At 42.4% G+C, this 19,365-nt stretch overlaps 1 protein-coding gene and 1 long non-coding RNA gene across 3 annotated transcripts in view; one reads left to right on the forward strand and one right to left on the reverse strand.

Annotated features, from left to right (window-relative positions):
* Positions 1-6,281, forward strand: part of LOC145541510 (uncharacterized) — a 78,596-nt gene extending 72,315 nt beyond the window's left edge. Inside the window, exon 6 of the long non-coding RNA XR_014079075.1 lies at positions 5,992-6,281. This is a non-coding gene — a long non-coding RNA (uncharacterized LOC145541510). The remainder of the gene's footprint in view (positions 1-5,991) is intronic.
* The window catches only part of PLEKHM3 (pleckstrin homology domain containing M3), a 209,319-nt gene that overhangs the window by 113,103 nt on the left and 76,851 nt on the right, over positions 1-19,365 (reverse strand). For both annotated transcript variants that reach the window (XM_081578174.1, XM_081578175.1), the window contains exons 4-5: positions 12,803-12,948; positions 2,591-2,784 (exon numbers count right to left, since the gene is read on the reverse strand). In XM_081578174.1, coding sequence (XP_081434300.1) covers positions 2,591-2,784; positions 12,803-12,948 — 340 coding nt within the window. The remainder of the gene's footprint in view (positions 1-2,590; positions 2,785-12,802; positions 12,949-19,365) is intronic.

Genomic DNA, 19,365 nt, shown 5'->3' on the forward strand with positions numbered 1-19,365 from the left:
TTTGCCATACATTGACATGAATCAGCCATGGGTTTACATGTGTTCCCCTTCCTGGACCCCCCACCCACCTCCCTCCCCATCCCATCCCTCTGGGTCATCCCATTGCCCCGGCCCTGAGCCCTTGTCTCATGCATCGAACATGGAATGGTGATCTGTTTCACATATGATAATATACATGTTTCAATGCTATTCTCCCAGAACGTCCCACCCTCACCTTCTCCCTCAGAGTCCATAAAATTGTTCTATGCATCTGTCTCTTATTCTGTCTCGCAGGGGTGGCTTTTAAGTGGACTTTTTTAACAAAGATTTTTAAAGGTAGAGACAAGAACAATCTAGGGTAAGAAAGCAGTATTAATAATAAGAGTATTTATTATTTAGTGTGTACAGGCACTACTGTAAGCCCTTCAGTTGTAAAAACCCATTTAATTCCCACAACAGAATGTACTGAGGGAAAAATTAAATTGTTATTTGTGTTTGAGAGAGCAGAACAAAATACTGGGTTAGATTGGGGCAGATCTTTAATTCCATACTTGAGCTTTAATAATTTGTCTGATGTGAAGGTTCAGTTGGAGAGGAAAGAAACCCAAGTGAGATGGACTAGTTAGAAGGATACTGTAATGGTCCTGAGACTGAACCAGGGGAGTGCATTGGAAGTGAAAAGCAAAGGAAAGATTTGGGAGCCATCCCAGGAACAGAACCAACCAAATCTTTTTTGTGCTGGTTTGGTCTGTTCATTTATTCAACAACAATTTCTGAAGGTTTCAGAAGGTTCAAACACTGTGCTAACTGAAGGGAAGTAAGAAAAAGAAGAATCTGAAGATGACTCCTTCCTCCGAATTGGGCTACCAGCCATGGCTCAGTGGTCTAAAGTGACACTGTAACAGACATCCATCTATCACCCATCCCTCTTTATCTCCATCCATTCAGCACTTACTAAACACGCACCATCTGCCAGGCACTACACTGAATAATGGTCATGAACAAGTCCAGGAAAGAGAAATGAAGGGGGAAAAAAAAAGACTCCTATTTTCACTCTCACAGCCCCAGGACTGCCTTCTCTTTAGAACTTCCATTTCTTTCCTGGTGGTCTGGCCATAAGGCGTAGTACTACATGGTGGTAAGCCACCAAACTGCTGGAACAGCATAGGTATGCTTAGTCATCCATATGAAGAGAGGATCTCCTATTTAATTTCTAAATGTATGCCCAGATTTGGCATATTTAACCAAAGCAAAACATTACATCATAAAGGTATCCAACATGATTCCCATGTGTAGATTTTAACATGATTCAAAAATAAAACACAAAGGAAAACCAGCTCTGAGCAAAGCCAAAAGGTACTGAGAGTAATAGAACAAACATACTTTGAATGTCAAAAATCTTGTATCTAGTTTGGTTGGTAAATTTGTTGGAAACACATAATTTTATTGTCTTTCAGGCAAAGCCCCGATCTTTTAAAATTAAGATTTGCCTAGACTTTACAAGAATAAATCTTGACTACTTTCTAGTGTTTTCTGAAAAAAAACTAGGTAAAAGAATGACTACCACTGCGAAGTATTTTGCTCTATAGCAGCTGCCTTTTCATTATTATTTTTATGAGAGCTTATCTAGATATTACATATTCTTTACTATCTACATTCAGTTCTTTTCAAAACATCTTCTTCAGAGGCCTGGGGTTCTTTGGATATTAATTGGATTTCAAATAGCAAACGATTACTTTCTAAAGCCTCTTATTCACATACACTTGCCTCCAAAAAACATGACTAATGTATGCCTTCAAGTTGCCATTAAAAAAAAATTAAAAGATATGTTTAGGTACTTATGAACACCAACAACAATTATTTCAAGTATAAGCTAGTTTGTGTATACCAAGGGTGAGAATTTAAATGCCAATAAAATGTAATGTAAAAGAAGGAATTTGATGAGAGCAGGCACATTTTTTAACTTCAATTTTATGTTAAGGATCTGAGCTTGGTATGGACTTGTGTGTCCCATAAACTTGGACATAACCAACCTATGGAAAAGCAGCCTATGCCAATGATAACATGAAAAGGCAGAATCCTGGGCCTTTTTATGGTGGGTTGTTTTTCTTTTTTTAATGTATTTTAATTCCAGCTCTATGGTCTGTAACATTCAGCAAGTCTGTTTCTGTCTGTAAAATAAGATTTGAATAACCACTTACTAATTTCTCATCGCAAAAAAATGTTTTTGAGCTATGAAATATTTCAAACATGCTTATTTTCACTGACGATAATAGGAACTGAAATTGGAGAAACTATAAGACACTACAATCAATGAAGACACTTCCATGAATATTATCTTAAGTTAACCTATAGGTAAAGAGAGGTCTTCACCGTCGTGGGAACTCGATGCATGGGTTAAAAGCCTTCAGTTCCACTGAGATATTATTTTCATTGTGCTTGGCTCAACCAGACAGAGGCCCTCAGAGGAAAGAGTCAGAGATGAGCCCTGAGGGAGAACCACAGAATTCCAGCTACTCCATGTTGTAAAGGCCCTCGGAGATCATCTAACCACCCTCCCGGGGCAGGAAAGAAAAACAAACCGGAGCTGTCTGACATTTATGACTCTTACCTGCGGCGCAGATCCTCGGCCACCGCTGCCCGGCAGCTGAACAAATAGGCTCGCAGTGACTTCAGCCGCTGCCGCAGCCGCACCACAGTGGCCAGCGGCTCGGCGTGTCCGTACAGCATGGGGTTCTGCTGCTGGATGTCGATCAGGGGCTCCTCGTACACGTACTCCAGGAACTCTTTGGCCTGCTTAGACACCTACGAGAGAAACTTCCTCCATCAGCACTGGCGAATCACCTAGCTCTCCACACCTCCTCCAGCTAGGAACCATAGCTTAAATACCAAAATGACATCATTTTCTGAACACAGCCAAATGAAAAAGCCCATAGTATAACTAAGTATAAAATGTGGCTTTTCTTTCTCTCTTCCAAAAAACTCAACTGGTAAAAGCAACCTGGGCATTGAAAGGAATTACAACATATATTAACTCTGTTTTTTGATTGTGTGATTCCCTGGAGAATCCCATGGACAGAGGAGCCTGGCGGGCTACAGTCCATGGGATCGCAGAGCCGGACACGAATGAAGCGACTTAGCACACGCTCATGGACTTGGGCTGACTCTAGCCAATAGATGCAGCCAACTCTATAACCACTTGTGGCAGTGAACACCAAAAGTATGAAAGCTGATTTTAATATGTCATTTGTCAGTAGAGATAAATAGAAAAAACAAAATGCACCTGAGCTACAGCTTAACTAATGCATGACCCGTGGATGGTGTGGGGAAATTTTTACGTACCAATTCACTGATACGAGGACATGGACCTCTCCACAAAGTTTCCACTGGAACCTCTCTAGTACGGGGAGTAAGACTGGAATTCAGCATAAACAGAACAAACAACTTTGCTCATTAACAAAAATGAAAATCCACTATTCCCACTCTAGAAGAGTATTGATAAATAATAAACAGGATATGCTCCCTAACCTCCTGGGATTCACTGTTGAGTATAACAGACCAATAATTAAAACAAAAACATACATGTAGCACATAGCCAGTCATCAACCACAAAGAAACACGGATGAGGTCCACTGGGAGCTTGAAGGAGGGAGACGTCAACCATGCTGGGGAGAAGGGAGCTAGGAGCCAGGGCAGGCCTGGCAAAGCAGGTGACACTGGCTCAAGGTCTAGAAAGATAAACAGAAATGCACTAGGTGGGTAAGGACGGGACAGCAAGCAGATACAACCATGAACTCGATCAATCTGTACATGTGCTAACTAGGTGAAAGTGAAAGTCGCTCAGTTGTGTCAGACGCTTTGCAACCCCACGGACTTTACAGTCCATGGAATTCTCCAGGCCAGAATACTGGAGTGGGTAGCCTTTCCCTTCTTCAAGGAATTTTCCCAACCCAGGGATCAAACCCAGGTCTCCTGCATTGCAGGTGGATTCTTTACCAGCTGAGCCACCAGGGAAGCTCAAGAATACTGGAGTGGGCAGCCTATCCCTTCTCTAGTGGATCTTCCCGACCCAGGAATCAAACTGGGGTCTCCTGCATTGCAGGCAGATTCTTTACCAGCTGAGTTACTAGGGACGCCCAGTAACTAAATGTATGGTTACTGTATGTTGATAAAAACAAGTGTTTATGAAATTCACTATTACCATGTTCTTTATTATAAAGCTCATATGTAATTATAGAGGTGCAAAAGAAAAGCATCAATGCTTTTTTCTAATAAAAGTCATTTTCCCCATAGAAGCAATTATTTTTGAGGTGCCTGTTCTGTTGCGTGGTCCTTTGGGATCCTGCAGAGTTAGAGTCAGAGAAGATAATAGTCTCTGCAGATGGTGCTCACAGAGCGGCACCGAGAATCAGCCAAAACCTTGGATTATGTAATCAGACTGGAAAGAGCAGCTGACGGGGCTAAATAATGCCTCATTTTGAGGGCTGGAGACACAGGTACATCCATGACAGACACCAGAGCAGGTGTCTGGCCACTCAGTGGAGACCACAACGGGCAGGATCCTGCCCTCACATAGCTCACCGTTCAGCAGGGAAAGACAGAACTGGGTTCAAATGTTTTGTTTATAATGGCTAAATATTTGCTATATTTAAAATTTTTAAATGAGGAAAAAACGGGTGGTGTTTTGGAAAATGAAGTACAATCCACTTGAAACTGTTGCTGAAGAATGATGTATTGTACAATTCAATTAGTCTTTCTGGCTCTATTGAGCAGTGTTTATACTGAGCTAGGGCCCTGCTGAATTAGGTTAACAATGCTACCTTTTAGTAGGTGAACAGAAGGACAAAGGGCACTGGCCAGTCTCCCAGGCCTTAAAAGGCTTCTCTCTTCAGGTGGTACTTAAGCCCGAGTGGGGGAAAAAGAAAAAAAAAAAGCCTTCTACAGAGACGGTAAAAGCAGTGAGACAAATGGGATGGCAGCTACTGACATCAGCATTCATACACTGAAATCCCTAGAAACAAAAACAGAGCTAGTCTCAAGAAAGTCTAAGGCCCTGTTTCCCGAAGTTACTAGCTAGTGTGGAGAACACAGAGCGTACTATGACCCCAGCTGCCTGAGTATGGGAACAAATAAATCCCTGCCATGCTGAGCTGTTTTCGGCTGCAAAGCACATGCTCATTTTTTGAGAACCAACCGCTTACATCGGCGAGGGAATTTGGGAGAGGACTGAAAATTCCATATGAAATGCTATTTTTGCAAAATAGGAAATCAGTGGGGATACAGTGATCGAAGTTTGAAACCATCCTCTATTCTGGTATGAGCACTCTACTTTCAAACTCAACTGTAATTAAAAAGCTTTTCTAAAAATATATAGTTACTTATGGAAGGAAGCCAATGATATTCTTAAGTGACGAAGTTTATGTGAGAGAACGTTTCTTTCTCATTAATAGAACCATTTCAAGAGCTTTAAGGGAACACCAAATATATTCTACTTAAGAGCCAGGAGCTACTGTCCTACTTCTTGCCTACCAAATTATGAAAAACATCAAAAACCTGAGTGCTGTTTCTGATATGAAAACTCAGCTCATAGGTACAAAAGGATAAGCCCAGTATTCCTTACTTTAAAAAAAATGAATGACTTAGGTTGGCATTCTTTTCCATGATCCTATTCCACTTAGATAAGAAGCAATTTTTACAGGGTTGACAGTTCATTTTTCCAACCTATTGGCTTGTTAGTATCTTACTAAACAATATTTATTAATGATATTAGTATTATTAACTAATTAATATTAATAATATTAATACACCAGTTTCTTTCCATAGATATTTTAACTTTAGAATAGTTTAAGCTGTAAGAACTTCATTCTATGACTCTGGTTTTGTTGCAGTTTGCGAACTGGTTCTCTCTCCACCTGGAAAATCCCTCAGATAGAGGAGACCTGGTGGGCTACAGTCCATAGGGTCGCAAAAAGTCGGACACAGCTGAGCGACTAACACTTTTTCTCTTCACAGACCTGCAGTCAACATGATTCGAGAGAGGTGAGGAGGAGGAGGTCCAGGTAGAAGCAGGTCTCCTCCCCATCTCATACTCAGGAGGAGGTGGAGAAAACAGCACAGTTCAGGTTATCATTATCCATAAAGCAGTAATGACAAATCTGCTAGATACACATATGTATTTATAAATAAGCATATTTGTCACTTGATTTCAACAAGCTAACCATCACTGGTATAGATTTTAATATAATACATCTTTTGTTATGCTGGTGACAGCTACCTCTGAAAATAAAAATTCTCAAATGTCATTCAGGTTTCTGTAATTCTGAGAAGTTCTGGAATGCTGTCCTGGTATGCTGCTGCTGCTGCTAAGTCGCTTCAGTCATGTCCGACTCTGTGCGACCCCATAGACGGCAGCCCACCAGGCTCCCCCGTCCCTGGGATTCTCCAGGCAAGAACACTGGAGTGGGTTGCCATTTCCTTCTTCAGTGTGTGAAAGTGAAAAGTGAAAGTGAAGTCGCTCAGTCGTGTCCAACTCATAGTGACCCCATGGACTGCAGCCTACCAGGCTCCTCTGTCCATGGGATTTTCTAGGCAAGGGTACTGAAGTGGCTTGCCATTGCCTTCTCCGGGTGTCCTGGTATGTTTCCCCACAAAAACAGTCTTGTGCAATAATGTGATGGGGCAAAAGCAATGTGGTGACCAATTATAGCAATTTGGAGAGGAGGAGAATGATGTGGTGGTGGTGGTGTTGAGAACTTTAGTTTTTGTTAAAGGAGGAAAATGGATCAGAGTAAAACAGATGAGAACATAATCTTAGAATAACAAGAATGGGTACAGATAAAATAGACTGAGTGCCAAAGAATTGAAGTTTTCAAACTGTGGTACTGGAGAAGACTCTTGAGAGTCTCTTGGACAGCAAGGAGCTCAAACCAGTCCATCTTAAAGGAAATCAACCCTGAATATTCATTGGAAGGACTGATGCTGAAGCTCCAATACTTTGGCCACCTGATGCGAATACCTGACTCATTAGAAAAGACCCTGATGCTGGGAAAGATTGAAGGCAGGAGGAGAAGCTGATGATAGAGGACAAGATGGTTGGATGGCATCACCGACTCAATGGACATGAGTTTGAGTAAACTCTGGGAGGTGGTGAAGGACAGGGAAGCCCAGCGTGCTGCAGTCCATGGAGTCTCAAAGAGTCGGATACGACCGAGCAACTAAACAACAACAGATAATCTAGTTCAATTTTTTCTTAACCTGTGTCCCAAGGAATACCAGTCATATAGAAAAGATCCTCTGAGGTCCAACAAAAAATTTGCCACATGCCACATTCTTCTCTTGATGATTCAAAATGTAGCATGTTAGCAATATTAAAACTCTGGGACATGGAGTACTAAAGAAAACCTGCTGAACCCAGCCACTTCCAATCAATCTGGCTACAGACAGGGCGGCTGGTTAATGTCATGCAGACTATAGTGAGGGGTAGGGGGTGGTGAGAAATGAAAGTCAGCCGAGGTTCCCCTCATCATCTGGAGAAAGGGACCTCTTTCTCTACCATTACCTGAACTTAATAGAAAATTGAGTCCGGAGAACTTAAATGACTTATCTGTGGTCAGCTCATGGTAGATCTCGAGCCAAAACTCAGATGTGGGGATACACTGCTCTGTGCTTGTTAGCATTGTTTACATTCACAGTTCTTTTTTAAATAACTCCACCAACAACTGTCTGTCCATCATTCTTTAAAAGAGGAGATCCCAGTTCCTCTTCTGTCCCTCTCTCTTCCCCAGTCAAATAGAAAGCAAGTGGGCTACCAATGGAGATGAACCCATAATTTAAGGAGGCAGTACACTGGTGTGTGGGTTTCCATTTGTCTTTAACTCTAAAACAAAACTAAAGTCCAATAACACTTCATTTATCTAGAAGTCACTTATTTGTACATTTGCTTACTGTCTTTCTTTATCACCTGAAATTCATGATGCAGAACATATGTCCTAACGCCTAGAACGGTGAGCATAGTAAGTGTTCAGTAAACATTTGCTGAACAGATGAATGAGTACTTTACAGGGCTCTGGCTGTGACTCTGAACCACACACTTCTATCAGTTTGATTATTTGTTTCTAAGTTCACAACATATTTAGAATTAATAAAGTAGGAAAGAGGAAGGACAGCTAGAGGCAGCACAGTGACAAGAGAGGTGACAGCTGACATCCTGGTACTAAGGGAAGGAAGGCACCTGCAAGGAAATATTAAAGTATAGCATACAACCCAATGGAGGGCAATTTGGCAACATCTATCAAACTCACAGGTGTACATACTACATCTAGGAAGTTACCTACAGAGAGTCCCATTCATGAATCAAAGAACTTACATTCAAAATAATGTACAAAGTTATTCACAGAATCACTGTCATATTAGAAAGACTGAGAAAACCTTAATGCTCATCAAAAGAAGTTGGAAAATTGGTGTGTTAAATTCATGATGGAATATGAAATGGCTATTTTTAAAAAGCCCAAGGAAGAGTTTTATGATCTAAATGGAATGTTTTCTAAGAGCAGCATGTACACTGTATTGCCTATTGCCATTTCTGTGTAAAACACATGTATGTAAAATATCTCTGGAAGGAGTGATTTGATTGCCTGTGGGAAGAACAGGGTGGGTGTGAGGAAGAGAAGGGAAGGAGATTATCCGTGTGTATATGTCCTTTGAACTTTTGAACCTCGAAAGGTAGAAGTATATTATGTTCAGAAAAAGAAGAATAAAAGTACAGCAGTACAAGATAATTTCCTTACCGAAAGAACAGCCTCCCATACCATGCTAAACCACACTGAAGTTATTGGTTACAAGATTTAGAACACTCATATTTATAATGATAATTCTGAGGTATTAAAAAAAGGTTAATTTCTAGTACAAATTTTCTGAAATAGAATCTACAGAGCCACATGACAGTTAAAATTTATAAAATAATAAAAATAATGTAATCACATTACTAAAAATTTGGAGACTAAAGACTAGGAGAAGGCTTCCCTGATAGTTCAGTTGGTAAAGAATCCACCTGCAATGCAGGAGACTGTTCAATTCCTGGGTTGGGAAGATCCCCTGGAGAAGAGATAGGCTACCCAATCCAGTATTCTTGGACTTCCCTGGTGGCTCAGCTGGTAAAGAATCTGCCTGCAATGTGGGAGACCTGGGTTCAATCCCTGGGTCTGGAAGATCCCCTGGAGAAGGGAAAAGCTACTCACTCCAGTATTCTGGCCTGGAGAATTCCATAACTGTACAGTCCATGGGGTTGCACAGAACAGAAAAGATTAGGGGAGAAAAAAAGTCCACCTATAATCAAGTGAAATAACCACTGATTGCTTTGGTATAAAGTTTCCTTCTAGCATTTTTCCCCATCTCTATTATGAAAAATCATAGCAAAGTTTTTAAGAAGAATTCCAATCATAACACTTCTTGGTCTTATTAAAATAGGCGCTGTGGACTAGTGGAGGAGGAATCAAGAGATCTTAAGTTTAATTACAATTTGTTCTCAAAATCTCCCAGTGACTCTGAACAAGTGGCTTCTCCCATCAGCGAGCTACTCTCCAGCTCTGCAAGGCCAGCAGAGCTTGCCTTGAATGCCTCTCAAGATGAAGAGATAGGAAATGGTTTGTGTAACATGGAAAACCCCTAGCTAAATGGAATGTGCATGTTCAGGCTAGGAAACAAAAATATTTTTTAAAAGCACAATTTAGGAAGAGTTCAGGCTAAGTTTAATTTCCTTACTACCTCTTTGTCATGCTTGATATTTTTGAAAGGGGGGAGGGTTAGAGGAAACACTATTGTCCAAAGGCAATTTCATTAGAAAAATGGCTGTAGAATTGGAGGATAGAATTTAGCTGCTAGGTAATCCTGGAGCTCAATTCAATCTGTAGGATGTACACTGGAAAACAGATGAAATCCTGCTTTAAAAATAATTAGGATTATTATTACTCTGCAGGGCAGACAAGGAAGCGCTTAAGATGACAGATTTCATTCCGCTCTGCAAAACCATTTGTTCACTCTTTCAAATGGATATTCAAGCCAGTCACGTACTTGCAATTAGGGGGAGCAGGCTGCTCGAACAGAACGATGTCTGGTCTTGGAAACTGATAGGTTTGAACTGATCCTCACAATTAGGAACATTAAGTTAAATCCCAGCATTTGAGCAAAGACAGACAGACACTGGACTAAATGGAACACAGTTACTTAATGTCAGTGAGAGATGATCCAGATAAAATCGACCAGCTCTGTTCTTGATTTAAAAATCTTCCCTTGTCTGCTGAGTGCCTAGGAGGGAATGGTCTCACAAAGGACACTTTCCTCTTGGATGAAGGGTGGTACCTATTATCCTTATTACTTACCTGTCCTCTCAAAATCAAACCTTGTCACTTGAAGGGCCACCACCACAAAAATATCTGCTTTATAGTAAGATTATAATAAGCCTGAGCAATGGCTGGATCAATGGTTTCAGGGGCCTTCAGCCATCACTGGAAACAGACCTGGACCTTCTCCACTGCATGGCTTCTTAAACCATGCCTGAGTTTTTCACTTTCCTCCTTCAGTGCCACCTTTTCTGCTTTAGCTCCATTGATGGGCACATATTTTGAGGGCAGGTGCCACCAGCCTAAGCCCTCAGTGATCACGGGGCTGGGGCTGCCTCACTCACTCACTCTCTACACACATCTCAGCTGTCAAAGCCCTGCTCCAAGGAGATTAAACTGTTCAAACCAAAAACTCAACAAGCATTCTTGCCCTAGAAATAAATGTTTATCTATTACACACATGGCCAATATATTTATAGCCTGTATTCAGAGTGTCAAGTACAAGATGCAGAGGAGAGAATGACAACTCTGTGTGACAGAGGGGAAGGAAAGAAGCAGGAGAGGAAAGAAGGTTTAAGCTGGGTTTAGGATTTGAATGGGGGCAAGAGGGAGACAAGAGGTGTGAAACAGCCTGGCAGGACTGGGTGGTGGGAAGGAGTGTGCTCTTCCTTAAGAGACTCAGGGGTGGGAGACAGTGGATGGAAGGGCTAGAAAGGCTGGGACTAGAGATCATAAATGTCTTTATGTCAGGTAAAGAGATTTAGAGTTAGAATTATCTTATATTCAATCATTGTAAAAGCTGGCATTAATTGAGCACTTATTTACATTCTAGACACCGCACTAGGTGTTTTCTGTGAATTATTCATTTAAGCAAATAGTAACGTTAAGAAGTAGGGACTATCCCTACTATTGTGTGTGTGTGCTTAGTCACTCAGTCGTGTCCAACTCTTTGCCACCCCATGGACTGTAGTCCGCCAGGCTCCTCTATCCATGGGGATTCTCCAGACAAGAATACTGGAGTGGATTGCCGTTTCTTCCTCCAGAGGATCTTCCCGACCCAGGGATCAAACCTGCATCTCCTGCATTGCAGGCAGATGCTCTACCACGGAGCCACCAGGGAAGCCCATGGGGAGAACTAACAAAGTACAGTGGGGAAAGCAGGAAGCATCGGAGGTTTCACCGAGGAGGACATTCTTCTATCGGCTCTGGAACAAAGAGCAGGGATTCCTGAGAAGGGTAAAAGTATCTGGAGCACATGTGGAAGGACTATCTCTAAATGAGGGAAAGGGCTCTTCTTCTTGCCAGCCCAGGAGGGGAGGCAGTAAGGACAGATATGGATGTAGGCAGACTTGTAGGTATTCGTATTCAAATCTCCTAGGCTCAGTTTCTCCTTGAAGTAGGAGGCATATGCTGAGAAGGACTCCTCAGGGAGGAGGCAGATTAAAGACATGTGGATGATTATTGGGCACAACAGGAGCTGCCCAGGGATGCAGAAAAGGATAAAAGCCGACTGGCCACTCACAGTGGTCAGTTTCAGTTTAGACTTCAAAGATGATACGTAGGTAAGCAGCTACACGTTCCATTCCCACCTTCGTTGCTCTGGGGCGATACTGTTACAATGAAAGCAAGCCTCAGACATCTGTTAGCAAGGAGGTATAAAACCCATCATACAGCCTGTTTTTGTATGTAGCACTTTGCATGGAACGTTCGTTCAAAGCAGACGTGACAATATTCTGGCAGAAGGATGAGGAAAGCTTCTAGTCAGATCAGGTAACAGAATTCTCTTTTGGGTCCCAGGACCCAGGACCACACAAAAAATAAATAAATATCCTAAGCCTAGAGTATGACTCCAGTGGGGGTGAGATTCCTCGACTTGCCAAATTTGATTTATGCAATTTGGTTTACACGAGGGTGGACATGCTGTGCAATGGAGCTAACCAGTTCACAGGCCTAAAGGATGACTAGGTTGAAAACCACAGTTGAAATAAATGCCACCAGGCAATTAAATCCACAGGTCTCACTTTCAGTAGCAAAACTGGAGCTGGAGATAAATGTAGAAATTATCAGCCTATGATTCCCAGCCTAGAAAGGAGGGAAATAATGCAATGGTGGTTTAGTCGCTCAGTTGTGTCTGACTCTTTTGCAACCTCATGAACTGTAGCCCACCAGGCTCCTCTGTCCATGGGATTTCCCAGGCAAGAATACTGAAGTGGGTTGCCATTTCCTTCTCCAGGGGATCTTCCTTATCCAGGAATCGAACCCGGGTCTCCTGCATTGCAGGTAGATTCCTTATTGATTGAAATAGAAGGGAAGCCCCAAATAATGCAATAGAAACAGTACAGAGTGGGAAAAGAGCGTAAAGTGGTAGCTTTTTTGAGATGACCTTAATCAGGTCTGCCTCAAAGTCTCATTCTCTTTAGAATCCACGTGACAACAATTAAAAAGCAAAATCACTATTATGCAGTGAACCCAGGTTCAGTACCCACCTTGTATTTTGAAGTGTCCCAGTTGTGGACTATGCGGGCCGGGATCAGGAAGCTGTCGTCCACGTGGCAGCTGCTGCAGTAATACCACCCGCTGTAGTTGCACACCTTGGCTTTCCCGTTGGATAGGCCTATGGATCGCTGGCATCCTATTCAGGGCAGAAGAAAAGTCTGTGATTGCTGTACTTCTCTAACATTGTAGAATGAAGTTACACAATCCTCAAGTGAAACAAAAGTCAACGACAGGAAAGAAATTGCAGAGAATACATATACAGACATGTCCCCTTCTTCCGCCTGCAATGCAGGAGATGTGGGTTTGATCCCTGGGTCAGGAAGATCCCCTGAAGGAAACGGCCACCCATTCCAGTATTCCTGCCTGGGAAATCCCATGGACAGAGGAACCTGGTGGGCTGCAGTCCATGGGGTGGCAAGTGACTGAGCATGCACACCTCCTTCCTAGCCTGGCAGCTTTCCCCCCCGCTTCACCTCCTGGGGGACTGCTGACACTGGTACATTTCTGATCTCTTCTGATTCCACTTCTTCTGTGCACAGCAGCCAGAGACCATCTCTCTACAACCAACGCCCTTTCATCTCCTCTCTTCCTCCTCAGAAATTCTACTTCTACCAGGCACTTGGCTGAGGGCTTCTCATATAGGATCTTACTTAACCCATGCAACATCTCTATGAGGAAGATATTATCACCTATTTTTTACAGATGAATAAACTAAGGTTTATTTATCCAGGTGAAGTATTTCGTCTTGAGGTCGCCCAGTCAGTCAGGGCTTCCCTGGTGACTCAGATGGTAAAGAATCTGCCTACAATGTGGGAGACCTGAGTTCAATCCCTGGGTTGGGAAGATCCCCTGAAGAAGGGAATGGCAACCCACTCCAGTGTTCTTGCCTGGAAATTCCATGGACAGAGGAGCCTGGCGGGCTACAGTTCATGGGGTCTCAAAGAGTTGGACATGACTGAGCGACTAGGCACAGCACAGCCAGACAGAGATGGAGGTCGGGTTGGGTTCTAAACTTGTCTGATTCTAAGATGATCCTAAAACCTGACATGTAGCCTTCCTTTGCTGACAAAACCAGTGAAAGGAATGTGTCCTTTGATTGGTCCCTACCTCTCCTTTCCAACTACCTACTCCTATGACTCTCCAATGGGAATAGAACCTCTTGGTTGAAGTCAGAGAAGTCTCTCCTCATTGTTCCCCAAATATACACAGTGTACTCACTCCACCCTCCATATCTTGGCACGATTTACTTCTTTCATGATATCCTTTTTCCAATCTCTACTTTGCCAGATCTTGCCCATCACTGAAGACCACTGACTGCCTGCAAATGATTGCCAAGGCCCTTTTCATGTCCAAGAAGTCCATGATTCTGTGAGTACCGTCCTGGTACTGACAGGGAAGCTGGTAATAATAGTGGCCTTGACAAAAAAGAAGCCAATATTTATCTTCAGCTAGGAGGAACTACATTCTATTGATAACAGAAATTCTGTTCCAATCAACCCAAAGGACAACATCCAGAATAGGTCATCAGGATAACATAAACAGCAGCACTTTTCTGACATGTCTTATCTACAGATTTCATTTTAGAAACCCTTCCTCATGGCCCATTTCATGGTTGGATGCCAAGAACTATATTGATCAAAGAAATCTCATATTAAGCCTATTTCATAAAATGGGTACAAAATGAAAGTGTTAGTCACTCAGTCACGCCCAACTCTTTGCAACCCCCTGGACTGTAGCCCACCAGGCTATGTAGCCCTCTGTCCATGGAATTCTCCAGGCAAGAGTACTGGAGTGGGTAGCCATTCCCTTCTCCAGGGGATCTTCTGGACCCAGTCATAGAACCTGGGTCTCCCACATTGCAAGCAGATTCTTCACCATCTGAACCATCAGGAAAGCATAGATAACTCTTAAAAATAATAGTAATAATAATATAACCAGAATTGCTCCCCATTTCCACTAGAAGGAGCTCAAACATGTTTGACAACCTAAGAGGATACTTACTCACATGAATTCATGAATGAAAGGGTCAGAAAATTCCTGGAGCTTTCATGTTCATCACAAATAAAATGACATCAAGCAGGTCCACAAAGTACCCTCCAGAAAGAGAACTAGATCCCACTGTTTTGGAATACAAGAGATATTGAAAGATGGGGAGTCAATGTATTGGAATTGTGCTTCCAGAGTTTAATACTGTCTTCCTAAAATAACTCCTTCTTTATGGTTGAGTAGCAACAAGATCGCAACAAGCTGCTATTTTTCAGATTGGCTGAGGACTGAGATATACGTGAAATTGATAAGGAAAAACCAAACACACCTGCTGCTTCTGTTGGGAGTGGCAGGTGCCATCACTAGGCTCTGAACACTGGAATGCCATGTGCTGCACCCACTGAGCATGGTGCTCATTTGGCATACATCACAGGCCTCCTTAAACTATTGTGCTTTTTGATGTGCTTGTATAGCCACAACCACACTATAAACTGCTCAGATCTATTTTTTGTCCTTAGCACTTAACACAGAGCTTTACACATGACAGACCAGCAATAAATGTTTATGTTGAAGAGATGATAAACTGAATATTATTTGGCACATAAACAGCCTCATGCATATAAAGAGATTTTAACGTCCCAGAGCTATTCTGGAATTGATCCTCCTAACCTGCTCACTTGCCTCTTGAAAACAGCCTACTTTGGAGAATACCCCTATGCAGGTATGTTGCCCATTCCAAGAATTACACATTAAACATAGCCACATATGGACTGTGAAACAGAGTTGAGCAGAACTTGACACATTCTAGACACTGTAGACATTCAAGCTGACTTAACACTGAAATGACACTGAACAGAATTCAATCTTCCCTAATGATTTAGAAAGTGAACGTGATCTTGTAGAAATTTGGGAGCACCACTATAGCTGAAATGTTCACCATAAAACATTGCAAAAATAAATGTAAGTTATTTTAGCTTTTTTGTTTTTGCTTGTTTGAATTTGGGATACTAAATTCAGTCGCTCAGTCGTGTCCGACTCTTTGCGACCCCATGAATCACAGTACGCCAGGCCTCTCTGTCCATCACCAACTCCCAGAGTCTACCCAAACCCATGTCCATCGAGTCGGTGATGCCATCCAACCATCTCATCCTCTGTCATCTCCTTCTCCTCCTGCCCCCAATCCTTCCCAGCATCACGGTCTTTTCCAATGAGTCAACTCTTCGCATGAGGTGGCCAAAGTATTGGAGTTTCAGCATCAACATCAGTCCTTCCAGTGAACACCCAGGACTGATCTCCTTTAGGATGGACTGGTTGGATCTCCTTGCAGTCCAAGGGACTCTCAAGAGTCTTCTCCAACACCACAGTTCAAAAGCATCAATTCTGCGGCACTCAGCTTTCTTCACCGTCCAACTCTCACATCCATATATGACCAATGGGAAAACCATAGCCTTGACTAGACGGACCTTTGTTGACAAAGTAATGTCTCTGCTTTTAAATATGCTATCTAGGTTGGTCATAACCTTCTGAACTTAACTGAAACCTCAGTAAGCATTTGCTGAATACTTTAGAAGATCCTACTGGGCTTATTATTCTATAACTTTTAATGACTTTATTGTTATCTCCTAGATGCAACCTAATACATAAGCAATATTAAAATACACAAGTGTGCTTTTTAAGAAAGCATAGAGCCTACAATGGAAAATCCCATGGACAGAGGAGCCTGGTAGGCTGCAGTCCATGGGGTCTTGAAGAGTTGGACATGACTGAGCGACTTCACTTTCACTTTTCGCTTTCATGTATTGGAGAAGGAAATGGCAACCCACTCCAGTGTTCTTGCCTGGAGAATCCTAGGACAGGGGAGCCTGGTGGGCTGCCGTCTATGGGGTCGCACAGAATCGGACACGACTGAAATGACTTAGCAGCAGCAGCAGAGCCTACAAATGTGTATATCAACCAGGCACACAGGTTCAAAGCTTAACAGGCTGAGGGTTCAACTCAATAAGCTAAACAGCCTCAGCACTTTGCACAAGTGTCCAGGCTCATAAAAGAGAAAGAGAACGTGGCTGGGGTTCATAATTGTTTTAGCTGAGACACAAGCAGCAGCACATAAACTCCTACCTCTAGTTCTTGGGTGTCTTTACTTTTATAACTTTTTTAGAACCATGCTCTCTTACTTTTGATGCTGAAATCACCCTACAAAAATGAATATAACAGAATACCTCATTCAAAATGGACGTAGGAAGCCCTGAAAGAGGAGGTCTCAGGCACACGTTGTTTGTGGCAGCTTACTTTATATAGCCAAGCACGAAGAAGGAAGATTTTCTCCTTGTCCGTCAACAATCCAGCCAATGAGATGACACCAGAACCCCGCATACTCACTGTCCTCCAATGAACTTTCCTTCAACACAGCCCCTCCCAGCTTCCCCTTTCCTAATAGAATTGCTCGTCTCCATTGTTCTCCAGACTTGCTTATGGTTCACCATAGTTTGCATGCCCCAAAGCAATTCCTCTGCTATTGCCAAATAAATTCAATTTTGTTCACTAAACTGTTAACCTTTTTTGTTTTAAAAGTTGACAGCTTCTAATGACCTAGAAGGTTTCGACATCTCCCTGTGCTTAGGAGTGTTCTGGATACATGGTGTACGGACAAGCGTAAGTCTAGAGTCAGGAACCCTGGTGGCTCAGATGGTAAAGAATCTGCCAATAATGCAAGAGACCCAGGTTCGTTCCCTGAGTTGTGAAGATCCCCTAGAACAGGGAATAGCTACTCACTGGCAACCCACTCCAGTATTCTTGCCTGGGAAATCCCATGGACAGAGGAGCCTGGGGGCTACAGTCCATAGTGTTGCAAAGAGTCAGACATGACAGAAGTAACTAACACAGAGTCAGGAAGCTTGCTCTTTCCTAAGGGAACATGATGAGCCTGACCCATCAAACTCCCTAGGCTGCCTTTCCTCACCACAAAATAAAGGCGTCAGCCTAAACCAATGGTTTGCCAAATTCAGTGGGCATAAGAATTTTCTGGAGATGTTTGTGAAAAATGTAGTCCCTCTCAGCCCCAACCTGGCCCCAGAGATTCTGACCCTGTAAATCTGGGGTAGGGCCCAGGAACTTGCATTTCTACCCAACCAACCACCACCAGGGACTGTGGTGGGTAAAAGCTGAGGAGAGTTCCCTGATTTCTAGGTGACTGCATAGGTCCCTCCATGCTCAAAAATTCTGATTCTAATTAAGTGAACTGCAGAGGGAGGGTAGATTGCTAAGTGAAAAGCTCATAATTTGTCACATAGTTTACTTTCTAGGCTTCTAAACTCAACATTTCAAATTCTTAGTCAGTTTTCAAAAATTTACTATGTAGAAACAACGGTTCATTTTACCAGCGTTTTTTCCAGAGCATTCACTGAGAAGCATCTTATTTGACTTAGAAAGAATTAAAACTTTTAATCTCCAAATCCAATGTATCTGTCATTGAAAGAACACAGGATAGTCAGGAAAGATTAGAGTCCAGTTAGTGGCCTGGTGTAGATTCATTTTCTAATAAATAACAGATACCATTTATTTAAAGAAGGATACACCCGTTCTTTCAATTAACTGCAAGATTTCCTGCTTTAATATCTTCCTAGCAAATCGCAGACTAAAACTGTCTGAAACAATTCCCCATAACACCCTGGGATTTTACTCTATCACTATGAGGGTTTCAACGGGTTGGGGGTGGGGGGTTTTATTTTCTTAATAATGACCACTAGAAAAACACATTTTTTCGAGGAGGCCAAAGCTGGACTCTGACAAGGGACCTTCTGAGGAGGAAAAATAGAGCTGCAAAGCAGAGACAAAAAAATAATTAACTGAAATAACTAATTAGAACTTATTTACATATTACATTTTCATGTACTTTCAAACAGACTTTTCAACAATGTTTCTAAATTAAAAGGCATTTGTAGTAGAGAACACTCCACCCATAGGATCAAAGCAAATACATTCTTCCCCATCTCTTTTTGAAACTTTTCAGAGAGTGTATTCAATTCATAGGAACAAAAAACTATCTCACAAGAGAACCTACTGGCCTTTTTTTTTTTTTTTATTGCTTCCCACCCCACTTCAATCTTTAATGAACACATGTTCTGAAGAGCTTAGCTTCCTTCTGATACACTTTGGGAAACAAATGTCACTATTTAACCAAAATCCTATTTGCTGCTTGTACAGTCCATTTCCCAAGGGGCCTTTCACTACAGATACCCAAAAAAGTCTGTTGCTGGGGGCTGAAGCAGAAATGTTGGCATAATTCTCCACGAGGGCATAGTCTTTCTTCTAACAAGGGTACCTAGTAAGCTCAGTTGGCTGCAGTGAGGTGTTTCTGAGGCTGAGATCTTGAGACGCCAACCAACCATCTCCCTCTACTTCCTGGCTCCCGGCTACAGCCCTCTTTGCCCCGGCGGCAGGTGGAAAATTCATGGGCACAAGAGAAAAGCAACGAGGTCTGTGTCTGGACCCAGGGGATTCACCAGGGAGAGAACTCAGCCAATGCATTCTAAGTGGAGCCAGCCACGCTACCCTCTCCAGCTCATTT

The sequence above is a fragment of the Giraffa tippelskirchi genome, chromosome 3, assembly GCF_054371585.1.
Source record: "Giraffa tippelskirchi isolate mGirTip1 chromosome 3, T2T-mGirTip1v1.2.pri, whole genome shotgun sequence".
In the NCBI taxonomy this organism is placed as follows: domain Eukaryota; kingdom Metazoa; phylum Chordata; class Mammalia; order Artiodactyla; family Giraffidae; genus Giraffa; species Giraffa tippelskirchi.